Source organism: Diabrotica virgifera, chromosome 8, assembly GCF_917563875.1.
Source record: "Diabrotica virgifera virgifera chromosome 8, PGI_DIABVI_V3a".
Lineage (NCBI taxonomy): Eukaryota > Metazoa > Arthropoda > Insecta > Coleoptera > Chrysomelidae > Diabrotica > Diabrotica virgifera.
Window position 1 is genome coordinate 199,691,397 of NC_065450.1, and position 23,938 is coordinate 199,715,334.

Sequence of the window (23,938 nt, forward strand, 5' to 3'; positions counted from 1 at the left end):
TGACTTCGGTGATCGGACTAGAATCGGTATGCTATGCTCCGGTATGGATTCAGTATGCTATGGCCGTCGTCGATTATAAATGAAACAAAATTGATTTTTAAGTCTTCTTTACCATTTTCTTACGTGAAATTAAACGTCCGTAAATATTTACTAAAGTCGACTTTACATTTCATGATTTATCATGTGATTTGTCATATGATTTGGCCATGGAGTGAAATTTACATGTTTACACTGTGTGATTTGTCATATGATTTTGCATTGTTTTTGTCATAAGCATTGTCACGCGGATCGTCATAGGAAAAATCATATGACAAATCACATGATAAATTCATGTAGTGTAAAGTCTACTTTATAAATTATCAGTAAATATCTACCACCGTCGAATATAATGTATAATTTAACAAGAATAAAAAACGGCTAAACGCCTTAAAAATGAGTGGCGCATACAATATTCCAGCTACAAGAGATCTGATATGAATATTACGTGGCGCGAAAATGTATTTTCATTTTGATGCAAAACAAAATTCTAGTTTTATTTTAAAAGATTTTTCCATAATATTTGCTAAATTTGAAGTAAACGCGCCACAAAAGAGTAACTTTGATACAATTTGAATTTTTAAACTCTTTTGTGGCGCGTTTACTTCAAATTTAGCAAATATTATGGAAAAATCTTTTAAAATAAAACTAGAATTTTGTTTTGCATCAAAATGAAAATACATTTTCGCGCCACGTAATATTCATATCAGATCTTTTGTAGCTGGAATATTGTATGCGCACTCATTTTTAAGGCGTTTAGCGGTTTTTTATTCTTGTACAGGAGTTTTTCAAAGTTATTTATAAATTAAATGTATGAAGTTGAATGAAATGTTCCTCTATTACTCGTTAAGCTTTATAAATGGTCACCTTTGTTGCATTATCTCCCAAATGATCTAGTGTCCATCGAATGTACACTAGATTTTTTTCTATTCGAAATAGATTGAAAAAAATATTGAGATGACCGGTAAATGAAGTCGGATTGCCCGTTGCCAGATCAAATTTAGCATCGTAATCACTACAACTACATAAACCATTTCGGGAATAATCGTTAATTGGATTATACTTTTGTAGCTTAATAACTTCTAAAAGGCTTAACCGATTTTGATCAGTAAACATGAGTTTGAAACGTATTTACCAGTAGTATCTGATGGATCTAAGGTCAAGTATGATAACTGAAGCTATTACAGGAATTATTGAGCTTGAGAAACCGTTTTTCCCGTAGGAAATAGATTTGATCATACTTATGAAGCCTATAACTTAAAAATTCGAATTTTCCCGGATATCACGTATACACCGTTAGATTCGTCTAGAGTCCTTCTACGAACGCTCAGTTATTGGCGCAATTCGTAGGTTGAAATTTTGAGTAATTGTCGAAAAACCAAAATTTTCAAAGTATAGTTTTTCAGTTTTTCGGCTATATTGAGCCGTGTGTATGTCTGATCTTGACCGCATAAACACCATTTGAAAGCTTAACTCAACACTATTAATTTGGTGTATTTACGGTTCTCCTGTCTCTTCTTAATCCGAAGATATATACCCCCAAAAAATATGCCGTTTTGTACCTACCAAGTCCTCTAGCTGGCTTATGGGTGGTCAAAAGTCACAAACTACAGCGGTTCTGAATCGGCCCTGACCCCCTCTTCAAACACAGAAAAAAAATTCAAATCGGTTTAACTTTTAAACACACATACATACATACATACAGTTGAGTCCGCGAGTCTTTACCCGTGTGTCATCACTTAAAGCATACGAAATAAGTCGGAAATCTATTTCACGCAACAACAACTGACAGAAAGTGGCTACTGTTCCGATTACGGGTTTTATTATAAAATTTGACGTTATCAAATATATAGAATGTCAAATGTAAGTTTTGCTTCAAAATTTTTGCGCAGAATTACAGCTACATTTGAAGTAGCTTACAATACGACAAGCCAGAGGTGGCGCGTGACCTTGAGCGAAAATACACAGCGACAAATGCAGAATACGAGAAGGTGAGCCGCCAGCTCTCGCTTGTTGCATTGTAATAAATTCTTTTATTATTATTGATTAATAAATAAATAAACAATTTATAAAAAAATCCAATAACATATTTTATTTTTGTTATTTTATTCACTTTGACGGAAATCTAAACACAGTCATTTCTTTACTGTGTGAATGACGTTAGCTTTGTATATTTTAAATATTAATTGCCTAAACATAATTATTTACCTTAAAATTTCAAAGCCCAATATAAAATAAGTTGTGAAAACAACTGTTTGTGTAATATAAAGAAACTTCAAAACGCAAAAATTCGACAAAAACCGCAAAAAGTTCAACTGACTGACAGCCACAAAATTAAACAAATCAGAAACGTCAAACAAATTGTGCTTAAAATATGAAAACATACAGAATCGTCTTTTTTGTACCTATCTCTTTTCAATGCACTGAGTCTAGATGGTTCATAAAAATAACATGTGTTGTTACTTAATAACAAACGGCAGCTGGTTTGTCATGAGTTTCATGCATGGAAGAGAATGATGCTAGATAAAAAGTATGTGTTTTATCTCGCCAGGTATTAATGACGCACGGGTAAAGACTCGCGGACTCAACTGTACATATCCACAAACATTTTCCCTTTTTTAAATAAAAATTGAGTCATACTTCTGAGCTCGGTAACTTCTGAATGGTATAACCGATTTTCAAAATTATACATGCGTTGGAAAGGTAATGATCAGTAGGTACTATTAGAAGCCGCAAAGGTCGGACTTAAATTTTTGAAGTTTTTGGGAGTTTTGGGGACGAGAACGAAAAACAGACCCTAAATAGAAAGGGCCGTAAAATCCACACCCTTGGACCAAAATGGATGGTTGACATATGAATGGGTGAGTCTTTTCCTGAACTTTAAGATGGGACTTGGCCCATCTTTCAAATCAGTCAGATTTAGAAAATCGAAAATTTCGTGTATATATAGTGTCGCGTGTAGGGGGGTGTTGGTGTGCGCCACTGGCGAGAACTGCCGTTCTCTGGTAATTAACAAAAACACCAATAGCTTTTTTTTTCACATTGCTTATTTGAACTGATATGTAACTTGAAACATTTAGCAACTAACTTCATACTGTCATTTTTATTTTGCCGGTGTGCGCGTACTTCAGATTAGTGATGTAACGAATGTCATTTTTTGAACATTCACGAATACGAATGCGAATATCTGCTACCGACATTCGCGGATGCGAATGCGAATATTCAGTTTTTTTAAATTTTGTTTGTATTTTTGTAATGTTTTCTAAAGTTCTAACAAGAAGTTAATTGATATTTAGTTTAAATCAATCTAAATCTTAAGCTTTATTTAATAATAACAAATAATAAAATAACGTGAAGGCTGATAATGTGATTATACGCGATTAAGTTACCTTTTCTTAACCCTCGTAAGGCGGTGCGGGGTGCAGCTGCACCCCAGAACTCGTTTTTATGACATATCTTTTTTAATAATTTTTTTTGATTTTTGTACATTTTTTTATTCGTATTAAATTCAATTCTAAACGTATTCCACACATTACAGCATTTAAAACTGTTTGCGTTTACGTGCTTTTTTTTACAAAATGACTTTTGGGTGCAAATGATGAAAATTTCATATCCTGAATTGGACGTTTCTGATGTTCCACCTGGAGCTAACAGAACTACGGGACAAGGTCGGTGTTACTTATGTCAGAGAAAAAATACCGAAAGTCCCGGCATAACTGTATTGTGTGTAAAAACTTTGTGTTGCTCATTCTGTGAAAAATTTCATGTGTTTGTCTTGTGACGATAATAATTTTTTTTAAGAAGAAATGAGTACTTTTTTTGTAAAATTATGTTTCGTAATTTAATAAATAAGTCCTAATTATCTTTTTAATTAATTTCCCCGACGTTCACATATAAAAAAATGGATATACAGGTGGGGTGAAGATGCACCCCGCACCGTTGTTTACGTAAGAATCTAAGCACCGCCTTACGAGGCAGTGGCAGATCCAGAAATTTTGTTTGCGGGGGAGTCATGGGTCTTGAGGGTGATTTAATTACCTATCTTTGATGCAAGGTCACTCACGCCCGGTTTCATAATCAACTTAAAGTGAACATTAACTAAAGTTCACTTTAAGGTTGACATTTACCCATAACAATTCCATTGATAAAGGTACCAACTCAAAAATTTAAAGTCCACTTTAACGATTATGAAACCGGGCGTTAGTCTTAAGGCCGCGTCCCACGATCAAATAATTTGATCAAACTGGTTTGAGCAAACTGAAAGTGACAGTTAGTGACGTCACATCCTGAGTGTTCATTGTGGATAATAATGAAAAATTTTAATTTTAAATAAAGTACAAACAAGTTAGACAACTCAATACAAAAAAATTGATCAAACTAGACTGATAGTGAGAGCACAGATTTTTAGAATTTCAAAAAAACTGCAATTGTGACGTCACTTTGACGTACTTCCTCAAGTACCTACGTCAAGTTTGCTCAAACTGTTTGATCAAATTATTTGATGGTGAGACGCGGCCTTTACCAACCCTAGGATACGTGGGTTTACAATTATGGGGGGTCATGACCCCTGTGACACCCCCCTGGATCCGCCAGTGTTACGAGGGTTAATAAAAAAAGATAAGGTGTGAATAGATTTTGATTTTATCATATTAACCTAATATTATCCTCAAATTATTTTTTTCTCTGATGTTCATATTCGCAAAACATTCGCACACAGCTCGCGAATACGAATGCGAATGTGAATATGCAAAAATATGCGAATATTCGCGAATGCGAATGCGAATACGAATATTCGTTACATCACTGCCTCAGACTGTTGTTTTTATAAAAATTCACTCCCAATCCTATTATTTGTTATAATTTTACATCACTGTTGCAATCCAGATACAATCGAGGTAACCACTCATCAAATCATTTTTTAAAAATTTACAATTTTTAGTTCTTTTCAATAAGCATTATAATAACCGTAATTTTAGTTTTGAAGTGGCAAAAATGTATAATTTACCGAAATTTGACGATTTCTACCGAAAAATTAGGAAGAGTTCTACTGAAATTTTGTCCCAGAGCTGTGGCAACACTGTTTAGTCAGTTTATTATCGGCCATGTTCGTAGAAGTACCTCCGAGGTGGTGAATAGAATTTGTTGATTTTTCACTAGTTTATGTAAAATTCCGGCCTAAAAATGGCAGGGAATTTGGGAATGGAGCAGCTTATTCCCATAGTGAATAAGTTGCAAGATGCCTTCACACAGCTGGGCGTTCATATGACTCTTGATCTGCCTCAAATCGCTGTGGTGGGCGGACAATCCGCAGGGAAAAGTTCAGTTTTGGAGAATTTCGTCGGAAAGTACGTATAAATACTGTTTTTTTAGTATTCAACCCACGTAAATATCCACAATTAGTTATTGATTATACCTAAATGTTGTAAATCAATTTTAATTTTTGACTTTTGACACATTGACCTGGCTATTGACCTGTCAATTCTACTAGAAAATTGATTCTTTTTTGAGAATGGGGCCCCAGCAAATTATTACCTTCTGCGTAATTATCGTACTTACACTTCTTTACTTCTTAGATATATGGGTCGGTATTGATTTTTGTCTAAGTGTACATGATAATGAGTTGAATGACACACATATATTTTTCCTTTTCAGAGACTTCCTTCCTAGAGGCTCCGGAATCGTCACAAGAAGACCGCTCATATTGCAACTCATCAATGCCATATCTGGTAAGAATGTCACCTTTTGTTTTGGTTTAATTACCTTTGTTTTTTACTAGTTGTTTATTATTATTTCTTGAGGTCATGGGAACTATTTACATGGGGGTATTTTGACTTGAACATCATGTATGTAATAAATAATCTACCTCTAGTCGGTTCGCTAATCTCGGACACAACTGTCTAGTAATTTTAGTAATTATTTTTTTGCAAAGTTAGTTACCTTTTGACAGACTGGATGAGGCTGGAAATTTCTATACAACTGAGCACACCTGCTCATAGCCAATATTAACAGTAAACAAACAAGGAAACAACAATAATACTATACCCTGTTTTTAAACCAGGAAGAGTAAACTCTAAAGACAGATTCACACCCAATAATGTCACTAGAAAAATGACTAAATTACATCTTTTTTGTTTGATCATGTCGTCGCACTAGAACAATACTAGGATATCTTCAAATATTTGACTTTTGAGTTATCTGCTCTATCTGATGTAAAATTTTATAAGCTATCTGGAAAGATACTAAGATTTGTTCAATCGGCTGCTTTGTGGTGTTTATGAGCAATATCCTAATATTGCACTAGTTGATTTGTTGGAAATACCTAGGTTAAAAGGAAGATATCTTAAAATACCTTTTTATTATCCGATTAATATTTGCCTTTTCTAATCATAGTTGTGGTGAAATACCCGGACATTCCCACTTGTCTTAGTCTAGCCCCACATCTGCATTATGATTTTTTTAACATATCTGTGTTTTTAAGTTGTCTTAGTATTTTACTAGCAAGCTTGTCCGACTATTTCACCAAGTGTGGCAAAGAAAATTTTAAATTAACCTGTTTTTTTAAGTTGTCTCTGTATTTCCCTAACTAAGCTTCAAAAATAAGGATTATTTGAATAAATATCCGAGTATATCCCCACGCTCACCTACGAATTCATGGATGAGGTGGACAGTTACAGTAAAGTTGTTCATTTTCACTGGTCAGTTTAACTTCAAGTTGCTCTCCAACTGCAATAGAGTGCGGATGCTAGAAGTCGTTTTTTAAATTTGTTTGGAAAACATGTGTCTTCTGTTTATTAAAATGTATTCGGTGTCTGAGCGGACAAGAAAAATACTCAGAAATTTTTAAAACATTGATGCATCATTATCTATTCATTCCTGCATAGAGTTTGCCAAAAAAAGAGCTTTACTGAGTCGACTTATTTTAACTCCACAGGAAATGGCAATGATCATAAAATTAGCCAAAAAAACAGGAAAGCCTTATAGGGTTAATAATCTTCAATTTTCTGATATTTTAGATTGGAAAAAGTTTAGCATGAATTTTGCAAGTTTTTCTAAAAATTCAATTGGAGAGAAATTACTCTGGAGCAATATTAAGGTACTGTGAGTGACCAAAGAAAGCCCAAATATTATTTTCTACAAGGAAACCTTTGGTACCGATTCATTTAAACAAATTAACGTTCGAATGAATGAAGTTGACAATATTGCTCCAGCTTATATGGAACGCCCTAAAATTCCGTTTAAGAAAAAAGAAGATCTTTTAAGTTTAATCCGACATATCCCTGCTGAACATCACGATTTTTTTTAAATCTAAAACCGTACAAGAAAGGTCAACAACAAGATCAAGAAGTTAGCGATTAAAAAATGTTCCCGGAAGTTTTTTTTCAATTTATTATTGTTTATTGAGTGGAATTTTAGTATAAATGATTTAACCAGTTGGTAATATTTGATTTCATTTTATAAATTTATGTAATAATATATTATGTTTGCTATTTCTTGAAGTTTCAGTAAAAAATAAAAAATTATAATACCTACTGCATTTTTTTGCGAATAATTGTGTAAAGATAACTTGAAAAATCAATGAAACAAGACAAAGTGGTCAAGTGCGTCAAAAAATAGTGTAATAGTGGGATATTTTTAAATGCTAATAATAGTAACAAAATTAATTGTTGAAAAATAGAATTGGTGAAATACTAGGACAAGCTGAAGAAAAATAAAGATATTTTTAAAGTATATTACAAAAAATAAATACAATACTAGGACAACTTCAACACTTAGCAAAGATAAATTATTGTACAGTAGACTCGCGATTATCCGAGGTAACTGGGACCGTGACTACCTCGGATATGAAAAAACTCGGTTAACACTGGCATTCGTTATATTGATAGAAAAACACGTGAATAATCATAACTGTGGATATTTTAATGACAAAATTAATACAGTACTGTCTATAAAAGATAAAAACATTTACCTTAATAATGTTACTGTTTAAAAAAGTATTTGATTTTGCATAAGGTTTGCTTTTTTTTTTGATTTTTAAGCCGGCGATGTTGCGGCATGGTTGAAAATTGTAACTCCTCTGTTCTGACTTTTGCCTCGGTTAACCGAGGAGCTCGGATGACCGAGACTCGGATAATCGCGAGTCTACTGTATATATCAAAAAGTGTAAGAGGAGGACTTGTTACAAAATCTCAGTTTATTCTCATTATTTATTATTTCAAATTTTCAGTTGAACTCTAAACACACTCAAGAACAAATAGGGCACCATAGCATTTAAGAAACAATGCAATAAACTGATATAAAATAGTTTTATTTCATACTTTCTATGGAGGAAATTTAAAACTCAATTTACTCGAAACTATATTTTTTAAGTTGTCTTAGTATTGTTCTAGTACGACGATGTCATCCTTTGACTTCATTTAATATTTTTACTGTTCCTATGTATTTGTATATTGTAATGGGTAGTTCTTTCAAGGACGACAGACTCAGTAAAACACAGGTTAAAAATAAAGTAAATATATTTAAGATAATTATATACAGTTTAAAACAAATAAAATAAAATACAATTCCATCTTCTGCAAAGGAAAAACAATATTAAACTTTATTACAGTCATCCGATCATAACAGCAACATTAAAATAATATGATAAACAATATATACAATAACAATCTCGCTACGTTAAATCAACGTATTCTGGAGACCCCGCATTCCACTGCAATGCAGTCACTCGTTCCTCGCTACTACCGCCTACTGCAATAACGACTATGGCAAGACTCCACGTCACTACTGTGGCATCCGCCTAGGCATAGTTCCACCTCACAAACGGTGCATCTTTGCCAAACCAGCTAATGCTAGTTCAACACGCTAGCAGCAGCTATCTAGCCATTGCTAGTTCAATTGGCTAGCAATGACTGATTTTCTCATCCTTTTGACTCGCCTTAAATATGCTCTCGCTGCCACTACTCCTTTGATTTCCCCCAGCAGTGCTATGCGCCAACACCTATGCTCCTCTGGTCATCTCTGGTAGATCAGCTCATCGCTTGCTGTTGGCATCATATCGTTACAATATGTTTGTTGATCTATCACCACTTCGATTTGGTCTTCCATGTCTTTTTGCCTTATGATTGTCGTTATCCTTGTTCTTCTTTTTATTTGCATTTAGGTTGAATTTTTATGTTTCCATTTGTCTAAATTGTCATCTGCAAATTATGTATATTGTGTATACAGTAAGCGCCATGGTACTAGATACATAGGAATTGATCATGAACCCTTCACTTGTTGCAATGTTTATTTTTATGTCTAGTGACATTTACAACATCTGAAAATGTTTAGAAACTGAACATTAACATAGAAAGTTGGATATTACAATCATGAACCCTTCACTTTTCTGCAATGTTTATTTTTATGTCTAGTGACATTTACAACATCTGAAACTGTTTAGAAACTGAACATTAATGTAGAAAGTTGGCAAATAATATTTTAAGGTTTATAGTTGTCATTTTGTTAAAGTTGTAAAAGTTTTAAAATATTGTATTATTCTTGGTGTTTAAATAAAGATATTGTAAAGCCGAGTAATAATACTATTAATTAATGTATTTTTTGTATGGAAAAACAATTATTTTGAATAGTTTCTTGACAGTAACATGACAGGGATGTAAGTCACATCTGAGAACGGACCGGATTAGCCCATAAGCATAGCAATTAGGTACGTACCCATGTATCTAGTAGGGTGGCACTCACTGTATATGTATAAACATTGCTTTTAGCTTAAATTAAATCAAGAGGAGGTGGAGTGTTAATAGCATTTATAAGTGATATCAGTTCTTGTCTAGTGGAAATTGCCAGTTCAAATGTAGAACAGGTTTTTGCTGGAATTACTATTAATTGCATTAAATATGTTTTTGGCTGTGTCTACATTCCGCCCAGATCTAGATTGGATGTTTATTCCAATCACATTGATACTGTAAAACTAATTATAAATAAGTATAAAGATTCTAAACTAGTATTATTTGGGGATTATAATCTACCAAATCTGATATGGGACGGTGAGATGACTGCTAAAAATATAAGTAATGATACTGAAATTTTGTTTTGTGACGAGTTCAATTTTTTTAGGATTAGGTCAATATAATTATTTTAAAAACCAGTATGACTCAATTCTTGATCTGTGTTTCTCTGATATTTATTTATTTAAATCTAAAAAAAAAACGGAAGCTTTAATGACGTGTGACAGGTATCATCCCTCACTTGAAGCATTAATATTATTTGATAATCAATATATCAGTTTGGAAACTAATATTTATTATAACTTTCACAAGGCGGATTATGGTGCCTTGAATAATTATTTGCTTCAGATCAATTGGATTGAGTTGTACTGTTTAGAGGATGTAAATGACATTTTAGATGCTTTTTATTCCATTATTTGTAACGCAATTGAACTTTTTGTACCAAAGATCTGTAAAAAGATCGAATTTTCCTGTTTGGTTCTCATCTGAACTTAAGGGTAAAGTCATTGCCAAAAAGATTGCGCATAAAAAATATAAAACTACAAATAAGTATCACCACTAGATTGAATTTAAAAATTTGAGAGATGAATGCTCATCACTCACTAAGCAGTCTTACAATGCTTACGTTTCAAAGATGGAAGTGAGAATGAATGAGAACGCTGGTGAATTTTGGAAGTTCATCAAAAATAAAACCAACGGACATGGTGCTCTCCCTAGCTCTATGTTTCTAGGTGAGGAAAGTGAGAATGACAAACAAAAAACAACAGAGTTGTTTGCGAAACATTTTGGTACTGTATACAGCACTTTTAATGGTAAATCTCTGGATAACCTGGAGGGTAATGAAATTTTCTCACAATAGCTGGAGGTGGAAATTAGTAACCTCAAAGTCACTTTTGACAATGTACTGAATGTGTTGTTGTCATTAAATGTCAATAAAGGGGCTGGCCCTGATTTGATACCGAATTTGTTCCTAAGAGAAAGTGCAGTGTCCTTGTGTGAACCATTAGTATATGTTCTTAATAAATCTCTCCAGACGGGAATTTTCCTGAACAGATGGAAACATTCCTTTGTGTGTCCTATTTTCAAGGCAGGAGATCACAGTGATATCAAAAATTATCGGCCAGTTTGTATTCAGTCAGCCTTATCTAAAGTATTTAAAAAAATGGTTTTGCCAAGTTTGGATAATTGTTGTAGGAACATTATTACGGACAACCAACATTAATTTGTAGGCGGACGTTCTACTCTCACTAACCTCTTTTTGTATATCGATAGTACAGGTACAGCAATGGATTAGGGTTACTAGGTGCACTCTATATACATCGATTTCAGTAAGGCCTTTGACCTACTAGATCATAATGTCTTGATTACAAAGCTGAGAAACTTTGGTATCACTGGTTCTTTATTAGCTTGGTTTACTTCGTATTTGCAAGGAAGAACATTGCAAGTAAGATCAGCAGGATGTGTTTCTAATGGATTTGAAGCCGTGTCAGGGGTTCCGCAGGGTTCCCATTTGGGTCCTAAGCTTTTTCTGTTGTTGGTAAATGATATTGGTAGGAACTTTAAATCTGAATATCTGATATTTGCAGACGACTTAAAGATATTTAAATGCATTAGGTCAGAATCTGATTGTGAGGGTTTGCAGAGAGACTTGGATTCTTTAGTACATTGGTGCCAGGAAAATAATCTTAGATTGAATGCTTCGAAATGCTCATATATTATTTTTTCACGTAATAAGACCACCAGTGATTTTAAATACAAGATAGATGTGGATTTATCTAGGGTTCAGATAATTAAGGATTTAGGTGTGTTACTGGATAGTAAGCTAAGTTTTGTGGACCATTATGATGCCATTATTGCGCGTGCTAATTGGACATTAGGGTTAGTCATCAGAATGTCATATGATTTTAATAATTTGTTTGTAATTGTGAGATTGTTTTTGAGTTATGTTCATTCATTACTAGAGTATTGTTCAGTGATTTGGAGTCCAAGTTATGAGAATCACAAATATCGAATTGAATCGATTCAAAATAAATTCGTTAGATATCTGCGGTATAGATTAGGTACTAGAGGAATGCAATTGAATTCCAGTCAGGTCATGCAGATGTTTCATTTGCACCGTCTAGAGGATCGCAGGCGATACTTTGACCTTAATTTCGTATTTAAGGTGTTAAATGGTATTATTGTTGCACCTAGCATTCTGGGTCGAATAGATCTTTATGTTCCAGCTAGGAATTTGAGAAGATGTCCCTTGCTATCCGCTAGATCGTGCAATACACGTCATGCAGAAAATATGCCTTTAAATAGAATTGTTTCTAGTGTAAATGAGTTTCCATATATAGACTTTATGGGAGTCATACTAAATGCTTTTAAAAGGACTATTTCACGTGAATTATTTTAATTTGATTTTAATTTTTTGATGTCGTTAGTTTAATTGTAAGTAATGTAAGTTAACTTGTGTTCAATGTTTAATTTTGACTTTTAATTTTAATCTAATAATAAAACACTGAAAACGTTAGTTTTCTATACTTCCACAGAATTTATTATAACTAAGTGACTACAGCTGTTTCGGCAGAGTGCCTTTCTCAAGTGATATAGTTTACAATGTGTTTGCCTTTTTAAGTCTTCAACTGAAGAGGTTGAGGAGTGGGGAGCTGTTTGTCTCGAGTTGGTCATTCAGAATTATATCTGTATTTTTCAGTTTATTAATTTCCATAGATTCTAAAAAAGATAGCTTAAGGCCTTTATTTTGAATATGCAGAATTTGAAACTCTTCATTGAAAGAATGATTATGATCTAGAAGGTGAAGTGCGTATGTAGAAGTGTCTGTTTTTCTATTGTTGAATGCCCTTTTGTGTTCTGCTATCCGTTTGTCAAAAGTTCTGCCAATTTGACCGATGTACGTTTTCGGACAGTCACCACACGTTAGTTTGTACACACCACTCTGTAGTTGCTTTCTCTTTCGGCTTTTATTGTTCTTAATATATTTGCTTAAGTTGTTGTTAGTTCTGAAAGCTGGTGTTATTCCTTTCTTTTTTATGTATCTGGCTATTTTTGTTGTTATCTTGCCAGTATATGTGAGATAGCAGAAGGTACTGGGTTCTTTCTGTGGTGGTGGATACACTAATTTCAGGGCTTTCTTATGGAGTTTTTGGTTTATTATTAGATAAAATGAACTTCCATCAAGTAACGGTCGAATCCATCAATTATTTAATTTTAATTGTAAAATGGAGTTTTCCGTCAATAAAAATATTAAAAAAAAACTGCTTAAATTAAATGTTCAAACAGCCTTCCAGCTGTCAAAAGGCAGCTGGAAGGCTGTTTGACATTTAATTTAAGCGAAAAATAATGTTTATTTCTGAAATAAACATTTTTTTCTATTTACCAACAGCAGTAAAATGTATTTTGAGTTAAATAAATTACATAATATATTCTTCTTTTTGCATCAACTAATTTAATTCAAAAAATATTATTTTGGCCCCCTGTATAAATAATGTCAATGTTTGTATTACTAAATAGAGAATTGAACAACCTTTCAAATGAGCTTACTACAAGACCCATATTTTCATTTAAAAAAAAATCATCGCACGTCATCACGCCCATCATCATCACGCCTGTCATCTATGACATCACTAGTAGGATATATATACCAAAAAATTATAATTTAAAAATAAAAATCAACCTGTTTCAGAATTTATCTCCAAAATCAATCTCCATTGTAGAGAAAATGAATTTATTCCATAATTTTGCCCCTCACTATATAATAATCTTTTTTTAGCTTTTTCTCCTATATATTTCAATATTTCCGTACCAACTTCATTGCTCCCAGGAGTTCTCCCAGTCTTTATCTTTCCTGTTGCTTTCTCTAGTTCTTTTTCCTGTATAGCTTCTGTTTCCTGTGTTTTCCTGTAATCTGCCAATTACATTGTTTTTCATTTTCCTTTGTGTTTCCTTGCTCTCCTTGTCATTGTTTAATATTGTTGCATTTTTGGACATTATTTGCTTTAACTTTATTTCTTTGTTGCTTCGTAGGGTTTTCAGTGTTGTATAAAACAATAATTTTACTTTTCTTTATTGCTTTTTTTTTCATTTTTTCTTAGAACTTGTGCCAGTTTCTTTTTTTCTCATTTTTGGTTATTGCTTTAATATCTGTTCTCTATATTTTGTATCTTTTATATCTTTGTTGCGTTTTGTCTTGTATGTATTCTTCTCACAATTCTTTTTTATTTTGATTTTTATCTCTTTTTTACACCATCGTGTCCGTTTCTCTTTACATGGCTCAACACACTAAGATGCTTTTTCTACTTGTTTTCCTCTCCAAAGGGTAATTCTGCTCAAGCATCTCAAAATCACGTAAAGTTTCTGCTACAACTTCATAGTTCCCTGCAAAATTTCATTCTATAAGTTAATTTTTAAGCATTGAAATAGTCACATGGAATTAGATCTGGTGAATATGATGGATGGTCAATAAATTCGTACCTCAAATGTATAACTGACGATGTTTAATAGATATAAAGAGAATATTTTTAACTTTCGGAGGTTCTTTGCAACTAAAATCTTCGAATTTTCCCATTTTCAGCAACTATTAACGCTAAAACTGACTTCTTGGTTGAAATTTTGATGTTATTCTCTAAATGGAGTATGCTTTAGTAGTTTTCATAGTACATAGAGGTCAAAGTGTTTAACTATCTTATTATTTTTCATTCTATCTAATAGTCATCACATTCGTGAACTACATAATGAGTAAAATTTGTTTGAGCAGGTTTTAAGAATATATATTTTACATATGCCAATTTTTACAGAACATGCGGAGTTTTTGCATTGTAAAGGAAAGAAATTTGTTGATTTCAATGAAGTCCGTTTGGAGATTGAAGCAGAAACTGACAGAGTCACCGGAAGCAATAAGGGAATATCAAATATACCCATTAACCTAAGGGTATATTCTCCAAATGGTGAGATATTTACTACACTTTGTTTAGATATTAATGAATCAATATTAATTGTTGTTATCTTTTAGTACTAAATCTAACTCTTATCGATTTACCTGGCTTAACAAAGGTTCCGATTGGAGACCAACCGATCGACATCGAACAGCAAATCAGAGGTATGATCATGCAATTCATAAAGAGGGAATCATGCCTCATCTTAGCCGTTACACCTGCCAATACAGATTTGGCAAACTCAGATGCTCTGAAACTGGCCAAAGAGGTAGATCCCCAAGGTAAAGTACTTTATCTATGAAATTCTATTTCAAATACACTCCGAGAGAAAGAGGGAGCGAGAGAGAGAGAGAGAAAGAGAGAGAAAATGAGTTACATTTATAAAACACAACATGAAATAGTACAAAAAAGTACTATTTCATGTTGTGTAACATTAAAATATTAATTATATAATTTCCATAATAACAAAGCTATCAATTAGCACAACTGTCCTAAAAAAATTCATTGATACTATAGTATCTCTTGATAATACAGTATACTCTCTCTATAACAAACATGGGTATTAAGAGGTTTCGCTTATATCGAGGTACATTAGGTGCCCATGAAATTCCTATTGAACTGTAACTCCTATAACGAGGTATATTTGGTATAATGAGGGAAAATGTGATCAAAGAACATGTTTCTTGTACTACATGGCTATAAAGAGCCAGCTGCCCCAGCTGCCTGTATTGGGACCGTGCAAGTTCGGCAAAGTGACACCTATTTCTACGCTCTGTACTTTTATTCGCACTTTTAATTATATTGGCCAATTATATTAGTCCTGGTTACTGGATAATTGTCAAGGCCATAGCCCAAAAAAATAATAAGAAGAAAAAATAAGATTCAGGTTGTTATTAAAAAGTAAACAATTGTATGTAGTAAATAAAATTAGTTATTAAAATGCAGTGCTGCAAGCAAAATACAATTAATTAAATTTACCTTTATATAATAATTGCATATCATATCAATATTGTGGAGCAACATATAATTTTTCTTCTTCAATGACAGTAGATATGAAATGTATGTCAATTTGACAATTTCAATTAACAATATGAATTATTTAAGAAAGTTGCAATATTTCTCCGCTATTCGTGCACAATCGTTTCATGTATCCCTTCCAAGTACTTGCACACCGCGAATAGAGAAATGCCTAAAATATGTGTGCTTATCGAGGCCAGTGATGTAATAAACTCCACTGCCTGTCAACTGCTTCCTGTTTATCCACCAACTCTTTTTCACAAGCGTCATTCAAACAATATTTAGCATCTTACGTTGCTCAGAATGGCTTCACTAAAGGAACTTAATGATTTAGAAAACTACATATTCATATGTATGCACAATATTATGTATTGTTATCTGATAAAACGAGATTCTTGTTATTGAGGGAGTCTACTGTACTAACTTTTTGATAGCTCTCCAGAATACAAAAATATTGCTCGCGGATCTTATATGGAAGGGATGCAGAATTCATTTGTGGCTTGGGACATAGTTGCCACAGTTCTTACAAATATTGACCGATTTGTTTTGAAATGTTGTTTACATAAATCATTGTTTATAACGGTTGCATGTAATTATTTAAAATTTGTAAATTTTAAAAGGTAATTTAACGTCCATCAAGTTAGCAGAACACTATTCTTATACCATAATTAAGTGTAAATAAAATGCAAATTTAATGTTCCAAGAAAAAATTTATTGCTCTTTTTTTTTAAAGTTGTCGCATATTCTTACCAAAATCTGCTATATTTTCTACCAGATTCTAAAATCTATTAGATTTAAAATTTTCCCACTAAATCACAAGAAATTGTACTAGATCTAGTAGAAAATCTACTAAATTGGCAACCCTGTCAGAGCTTGAATACTTAGATTTGGGTACTCATCGAAAAAAATATACATTCAATTACCTATAACTCACTGTTAGTTAACAACAAAAGGTTTTTCTAGTAAAATTCACGAAAAATTAAATTTTGATCTTTAATAACTCAAAAAGTTTTGATTTATGTTAATAACTTTATATAACAAATTTTACTTAGGATTTATCCCTCTATCCAATTATGGGGTTATTTTTAATAAAATAATTTTCACACCCGAGAAGGGGTGGCATCCACCCGCAGGGTAAAAGCGCAAGTTGGCACCATGTCACCTTTGTTCATGGAGATATCCTCTAACCACTCACCAATTTTCATGCAAATTAATGGAGGTTCAATGAAATCGGAGGCAATAGCTCATATCCACCCTTAGTGACTCCACTACCTTCAACATTCCATTTTTTAATTTGACTATTTTTCCTTTTTGCCACTGTCACGATTTTCTGCCACAATTTTCCCCCACAAGATAGTGATCTGAGTCAGAGTTCGCCCCGTGATACGTTCTGACATTAGTTATGTCTGTGGCCCATCTTTTTGAGATGAGGATGTGGTCAATTTGATTGACTGGTTCCTGGTATTTTCCTTGTTCCTTTATGGATATGTTTCCTCTGGAAGTTAGTACTGACAACCAGTGGCGCCTCGTGGTAATTTAAAATGGGTGTTCAATTAAGGAATGTAATTATACACTCGCCGGCAGAGAAAACGGGCACCCCAAAAAATGGGTCACTTTTAATGTCTTGTATTTCCTAAACCTGATGTCCGATTTAAGTAATTTTTTAATATGTTATAGCCTTATTCTTTATCAATATCGCTGTAATAATATTGTTGCTAGATAGGTACAATGTCATTGTATACAGGGTGTACGAATCAAACTGTGTTTTTTTTCTCAAACTTTGGAACACCCTGTGGAATGTTCTAGCTTTTATAAAATACTGAAATTATAACCAAACTATAGCCTCAGGTTTTCTTAACATTCTGTTTTTTGATTCATTCGCTTATGTTGGATAATAAAAAAGTTAAGCACTTTAACAACTACCCCCGTTTTTCGTTAATACAGGGTGTTTTTAAATAAGTACGGCAAACTTTAAGGGGTAATTCTGCATGATAAAATAATGACAGTTTACTTTATAAACGTATGCCCGCAAATGCTTCGTTTTCGAGATAGGGGGTGTTGAAATTGTTCTTACAAACTGACGATTTATTTATTTCTCTAAAACGGTTTGTGAATGCAAATGAAATTTGGTATATTTTAAGAGGTAGTTATTGCGCATTTTTTGGCATACAATTAAGAATTTTATATTCACCATTGGCGTGCATACGGGTATAAATATTTTAGATATATCCCGTATGCACGCCAATGGTGAATATAAAATTCTCAATTGTATGCCAAAAAATGCGCAATAACTAGCTCTTAAAATATACCAAATTTCATTTGCATATCACAAACCGTTTTAGAGCAATAAATAAATCGTCAGTTTGTAAGAATAATTTCAACACCCCCTATCTCAGAAACGAAGTATTTGCGGGCATAAGTTTATAAAGCAAACTGTCATTATTTTATCATGCAGAATTACCCCTTAAAGCTTGCCGTACTTATTGAAAAACACCCTGTATTGACGAAAAACAGGGGTAGTTGTTAAAGTGCCTAACTTTTTTATTATCCAACATAAGCGAATGAATAAAAAAACAGAATGTTAAGAAAATCTGTGGCTATAGTTGGGTTTTAATTTTAGTATTTTATAAAAGCTAGAACATTCCACAGGGTGTTCCAAAGTTTGAGAAAAAAACACAGTTTGATTCGTACACCCTGTATACAATGACAATGTATCTGTCTAGCAACAATATTATTACAGCGATATTGATAAAGAATAAGGCTATAACATATTAAAAAAATTAATTAAGTCGGACATCAGGTTTAGGAAATACAAGACATTAAAAATGAGCCATTTTTTGGGGTGCCCGTTTTCTCTGCCGGTGAGTGTATAAATGGTGAATAAAAGCCGCGGCAATTGCGGCACAGGCGAAAAATTAAAGTCTTTTATTGATTTCCTATACCCAGAATTTAATAATTGGCAAACATTAATATTGCCAATATCTGAGAGTTGCAATTCAATTTTTAAATGAATTTGGGAAGATCCGTGTTTTCTAATTTTTGTTGATAAATGAGATAAATCCCGAACGCCCGTTTTTGTCCACTCTGAAGAAATAGTTTCATTTTTCGAAAATACTAAACATGGAAAACAAAACAAAGAATGTAGTTTATCACACCCGCACAACGACGAAGTTTTTTTTATATTGTTTAACTTTAAAGCAACGTTTAAACTTTTTGTGTTTTATAGCACATTCTTCTACCAAGTTTATCTCCGGCCGAGGTGGACCATTCTTTTTTATAAGAAGTCGATTTTCAAAACTATTTGCAGTTTATTTCATAAAATCCACTGAATAAGGCTCCAATCATAAAACTATTAATATTGTATTTAAGATTTAACTGCATTTAACTAGAACCCACAACAGAAAATTCCAAACTGTGAACCGAAACGCTCCACTGATCTATGGGTGCACTGCACAAATCCTCACTGTTTTAGATAGGCGAAATGCTTTTTCACCGATTTTAAGATTTCTCTTTCTAACATACAGGGGTAGGTTAGTACTGGCTGGTTCAATTTGAATTCTGCACCAAAGCCACAGTATAAAGAGGGAGCATAAGTATCTGCACTTACCACGTGCATCCAGCGGCGTAGAGCAAATAAATATGATTAATAAATAAACTTATATTTTAATGATTCTATGAGATTAAAAAATATTTTAATGATATTTTAATATTTATGAGATTTAAAAAAACTGTAATTTAATGAACTTTTATTGGGTGTTCACTGCACAAGTGAACCAATGGAGAAACCGCCCCTGCTGACAACTGTACATAATAATGTACTGTAGCAAATTGTGCCACCCTATCGATCAACTGAAATGCTTCCCCTATAATTTGCAATTTGCTAGCGCACAACGTCTATTCCTATTTTGGTTCACCTGTACACAAAAAAAGTGTTCCGCTGTTCAAATTTCGCTCTTTTAGGTATAAGAACTATTGGTGTCATCACCAAGCTGGATCTCATGGACGAAGGTACTGATGCTCGTGATATATTAGAGAATAAACTGTTACCTTTAAGACGAGGGTATATCGGTGTTGTTAATCGATCTCAGAAAGATATAGACGGCCGGAAAGACATAAACGCTGCTTTGAATGCCGAGAAGAAGTTTTTCTTTAGGTGAGTACCAAAATATTCTTATACATATTAATGTGATACAATGAAATCATTCGTAAATGTATAAAAACTTTTAATGTTATACAATAATAAATGTCTTTATTCCTACAAATGTACAATGTAAAATGTATGTAAAATAAACATTAACATATTTTATTATTTGGGCGAGATTCAGTATGTACACCATTGTCCGACAATAATGTACATCTGCTCTTCCACCTAACCCACAAAATTGTAAAAAATTAACCTACAACCTTGATATTGCGTAAAAAGTTGGGTGTTACAGTGTTTGAAAATGTAGTTAAAATTTGAGAATAATAATTCATCAATTAATTTAACATTTATTCAATTTGTTTATCCCAAACAACTTTTTTTTGTAATAACTTAGGGAGCGTTCAAGTATTACGTAACGCGATTTTTGAAGATTTTTGACCCCCCCCTACCCTTCTACGTAACGCACTGTAATGGGCGTTTAACTATTGCGTAACGCAATTTTTTAACATTTTTGACCCCCCCTCCCCTCCAACCTGCGTTACGTAATACATACTTGAACGCTGCCTTAAGTCAGAAAAAATGAACTATGATTCTACGGGTAGCATAAACGAGAGAGAGAAAGAGAGTTATTGTATCAAAAGAATTTAAAAAAAGTTTGAAACAATCATTTTCAACATTGAAAAACTTGATTGCAAAAACATTGCCAATTTTTTGCTTATAAACAGAATACATTTTTCGCCATTTCCCGGAAAAAAATATTTTTTCATATTCGAAAGGTTGCCATTTTTTTATAAACTAAAAAAAATAGTTGTCCTACGACAATTAGGGACGAAGTTTGTCACTTTTTTTTATTCATAGTTTGTTTATAAAATTATAACAATTAAGAAAACTAATTAGCGGCATTTGAAAGAACTGAAGGACTGAAAGAACTGAAGTTTTAAAGTACACAGTTTGAAAAATATTGCCTTTGAGCAGAGTCATCTACCAAAATGTGAGCACCAGTTTGTTCAGTTTAGAGTAGTGGAGGGGGCGTTTTAAAATTCGCGCTATAAACTACTGTTGAGTCCCTGAATCTTTACACCCGTGCGTCATTATTTAAAGCTTACGAAATAAGTCAATTGTAAGTCGGAAATTAAAATTTACTAAACGCAACAGCAAGTGACAGTAAGTGACTTGCTGTTGCGTTTAGTAAATTTCAATTTCCGACTTATCGTCGACCTATTTAGTATGCTTTAAATGATGACGCACGGGTAAAGATTCAGGGTATATCGCCGGTATAGTATATCTCCGGTTCTCGTTGATGGATTTTGACGTTTCTTTTTTAATTCGTATGTACCTACTCTTTTCATACATTACGAATATGCCTATTGTTAATAAATTTAATGTTAAATTAACCATGAAAATTGTTTTAAACAATTTTCCACCAACAAATTAACGATATTGTTAGAACAATTTGGATTGAAAAACATAGGAATAAATCACTTGCACTTGAATTTACAATAGATTGTTGTAAATAATTGATAAAAGTAAAATTGTTCATATTTCAATGAAGTATTTTTTACCAACAGTAATTTTTTACCAATAAATATTTATCAAATTACATGTTTGCCATATTTAAGATAAAATATTTTTTTAATTCTCTTATTTCACGTTTTTTACATAAATAAGTTATTCTAAATTTAACTTATTGTAAATGATTTATTCCTATGCTTTGTTAACAAAAATCGTCCTAAAATATCGTAAAAATTTGTCTTCCGAAAATTGTTTAATTTATACCGTTATTTTAACATTAACTTTATTAACAAACTGCATATTCGTTATGTAAAGAGTACATACAAATTATAAAGAGAAACGTCAAAAACCATCAACAAGAACCTGAAAAATTTTATATACCCTATTCCACGAACATACGCCTGTTTTGGATTACTTCGACAACGAATATTTTACTGTGCAAAATAAGAAGAACGAAAGTAAATTGCAAATTACATTGTTGTTTATTGGAATAATTATTAGCGCCATTTACTTTCGTACTTCTTATGTTGCACAGTAAAATATTCGTTGTCAAAGTAATCCAAAACAGGCGTATGTTCGTGGAATGGCCCATAGTTAGGTTTGAACTTTATATTTCATCGTTTGATAAAAATACTTACAATTTACTGGTAATATTGTCCTTCCAATTTTTAAGCGTGCTTCAGTTGTCGGATGCACCAAATTTTAGACACTTCTATATTTACTAAACGTCTCCCTCCCGAAAATTTTCCAAAATAGAAAAGTTGTCCAACTCGACATTACTAACTGAATAAAAAAGTCTCATGAGGGAAGTAATATTTTTTTTAACGTTGGGCCCAAATTTATAAAATACGTGGAGCTAAATCGGGGCCCCCTCCCCAAAATCTTCTAAAATAGAAAAGTTGTCCGACTAGTCTAGGCGCCAGAGGGGTCACCGTGTCCTTTTCAATTCTGATGGACAAACTCAACGGTTTATTATGGATTTTTGGCTGCTGATTACGAATTTCGAGGGTGGATTTTGATCCGAGTGGTCAAAAAATTGTTATAAACAATTTAATTGTTTATAAATTGTTTATAAGGCTCTGGCTTATAAACGAAGAGAGATAAAAAATAATGGTTCAAATAAAATTTGTTCGATAATAAAAAACGAAGAAAAAACGTTTACTAAACTTAAATCTATCAATTATAACTCAAGATATTGTAAAATTAGTGCACAATGCAAATTGCAAATTTCGAAATAAGTATTTTTCGAAGCTTCATCGATCGTAACTCGGCTTCTACGCATGCAAATTAGCATTAGAAGGTCTCATTTTAAAGCTTCATTAGTAGCCTTCCAAACAAAGTTTGTTAAATTACGTTATCTTTATTTGTTTTAAAGTTATACTCGCTTGAAGTTATAATTTTCTTAAAAAGATTGTACATTAATTTGTTTATAAGGGTTTCAAGTAAATTAGAGCTGTAAACATTTACTGCCTTACTAATAAAACACTCGTATTCTAAGGTTATTCCGTATTTATATCTAGAATAGTTATCCTAGGTATAAGGTAGATATAATACGAAAATAATTTGTTACCAATAAACTCGGTATAAGTTAGTTATAAGTATTCCCACTTTATTCCGAAATAATAGTTTGGCAACGGGGCAATCTTCTACACAATTGCATAAAACAACGATATATTCGGTGAAATATGTCAATTTTGACTTTTATCTACAACTGACAAGCCAAATTCCGTCATTTTTCGTACTTTGTATTTTCTGCTATATTTTAATAAATCGTTATTTCGTATGTTGTATGTTTAGTTTGAGTATTTTATAAAATGGCTTCAAATAAAAGAGAACGTTGCATTATGGAAAAGTGAAGAAAAAGTAAACAAATTGATTTATTGTACTTATAAATGCAATGTAAATATGTTAATTTCAGCATATTGTGAAGAATATTGTGAGAGATGTTCTACATATTATAGAAAATAAAGACCATATTTTTCTTGTATATTGGAGGATAAGCCTCCGTTTGTTTGCAATAAGTGAATCACCTACTATTTTTTCTAAAAACCGTACATCATCTTTAGGAAACCGGAATTTTATTCTGCATTCTTTGAAAAGGAATTTATGCTTTCTTTGAAAGTTTTCCTTTTTCGTGTATTTTACATCATGTTAATTAAATTATCAACTTCCTCATTAGCCGCAATACCTCTTAAACACATTTTTTTATTATATGTCTACTCAAAAGACAAATCAAAAAATAATAAATTTTTGTCTGTGATGACTTTGACATTCGTAAAATAGGTTATACC

At 32.6% G+C, this 23,938-nt stretch overlaps 1 protein-coding gene across 3 annotated transcripts in view; it reads left to right on the plus strand.

The window, feature by feature from the left end:
* Positions 1-5,111: 5,111 nt before the first annotated feature.
* LOC126890552 (dynamin) overlaps positions 5,112-23,938 on the plus strand; it is an 84,961-nt gene continuing 66,134 nt past the window's right edge. For all 3 annotated transcript variants that reach the window (XM_050659572.1, XM_050659574.1, XM_050659575.1), the window contains exons 1-5: positions 5,112-5,381; positions 5,689-5,762; positions 14,837-14,986; positions 15,052-15,255; positions 19,952-20,144. In XM_050659572.1, the coding sequence (XP_050515529.1) occupies positions 5,218-5,381; positions 5,689-5,762; positions 14,837-14,986; positions 15,052-15,255; positions 19,952-20,144 (785 nt within the window). In that variant the 5' untranslated portion in view covers positions 5,112-5,217. The remainder of the gene's footprint in view (positions 5,382-5,688; positions 5,763-14,836; positions 14,987-15,051; positions 15,256-19,951; positions 20,145-23,938) is intronic.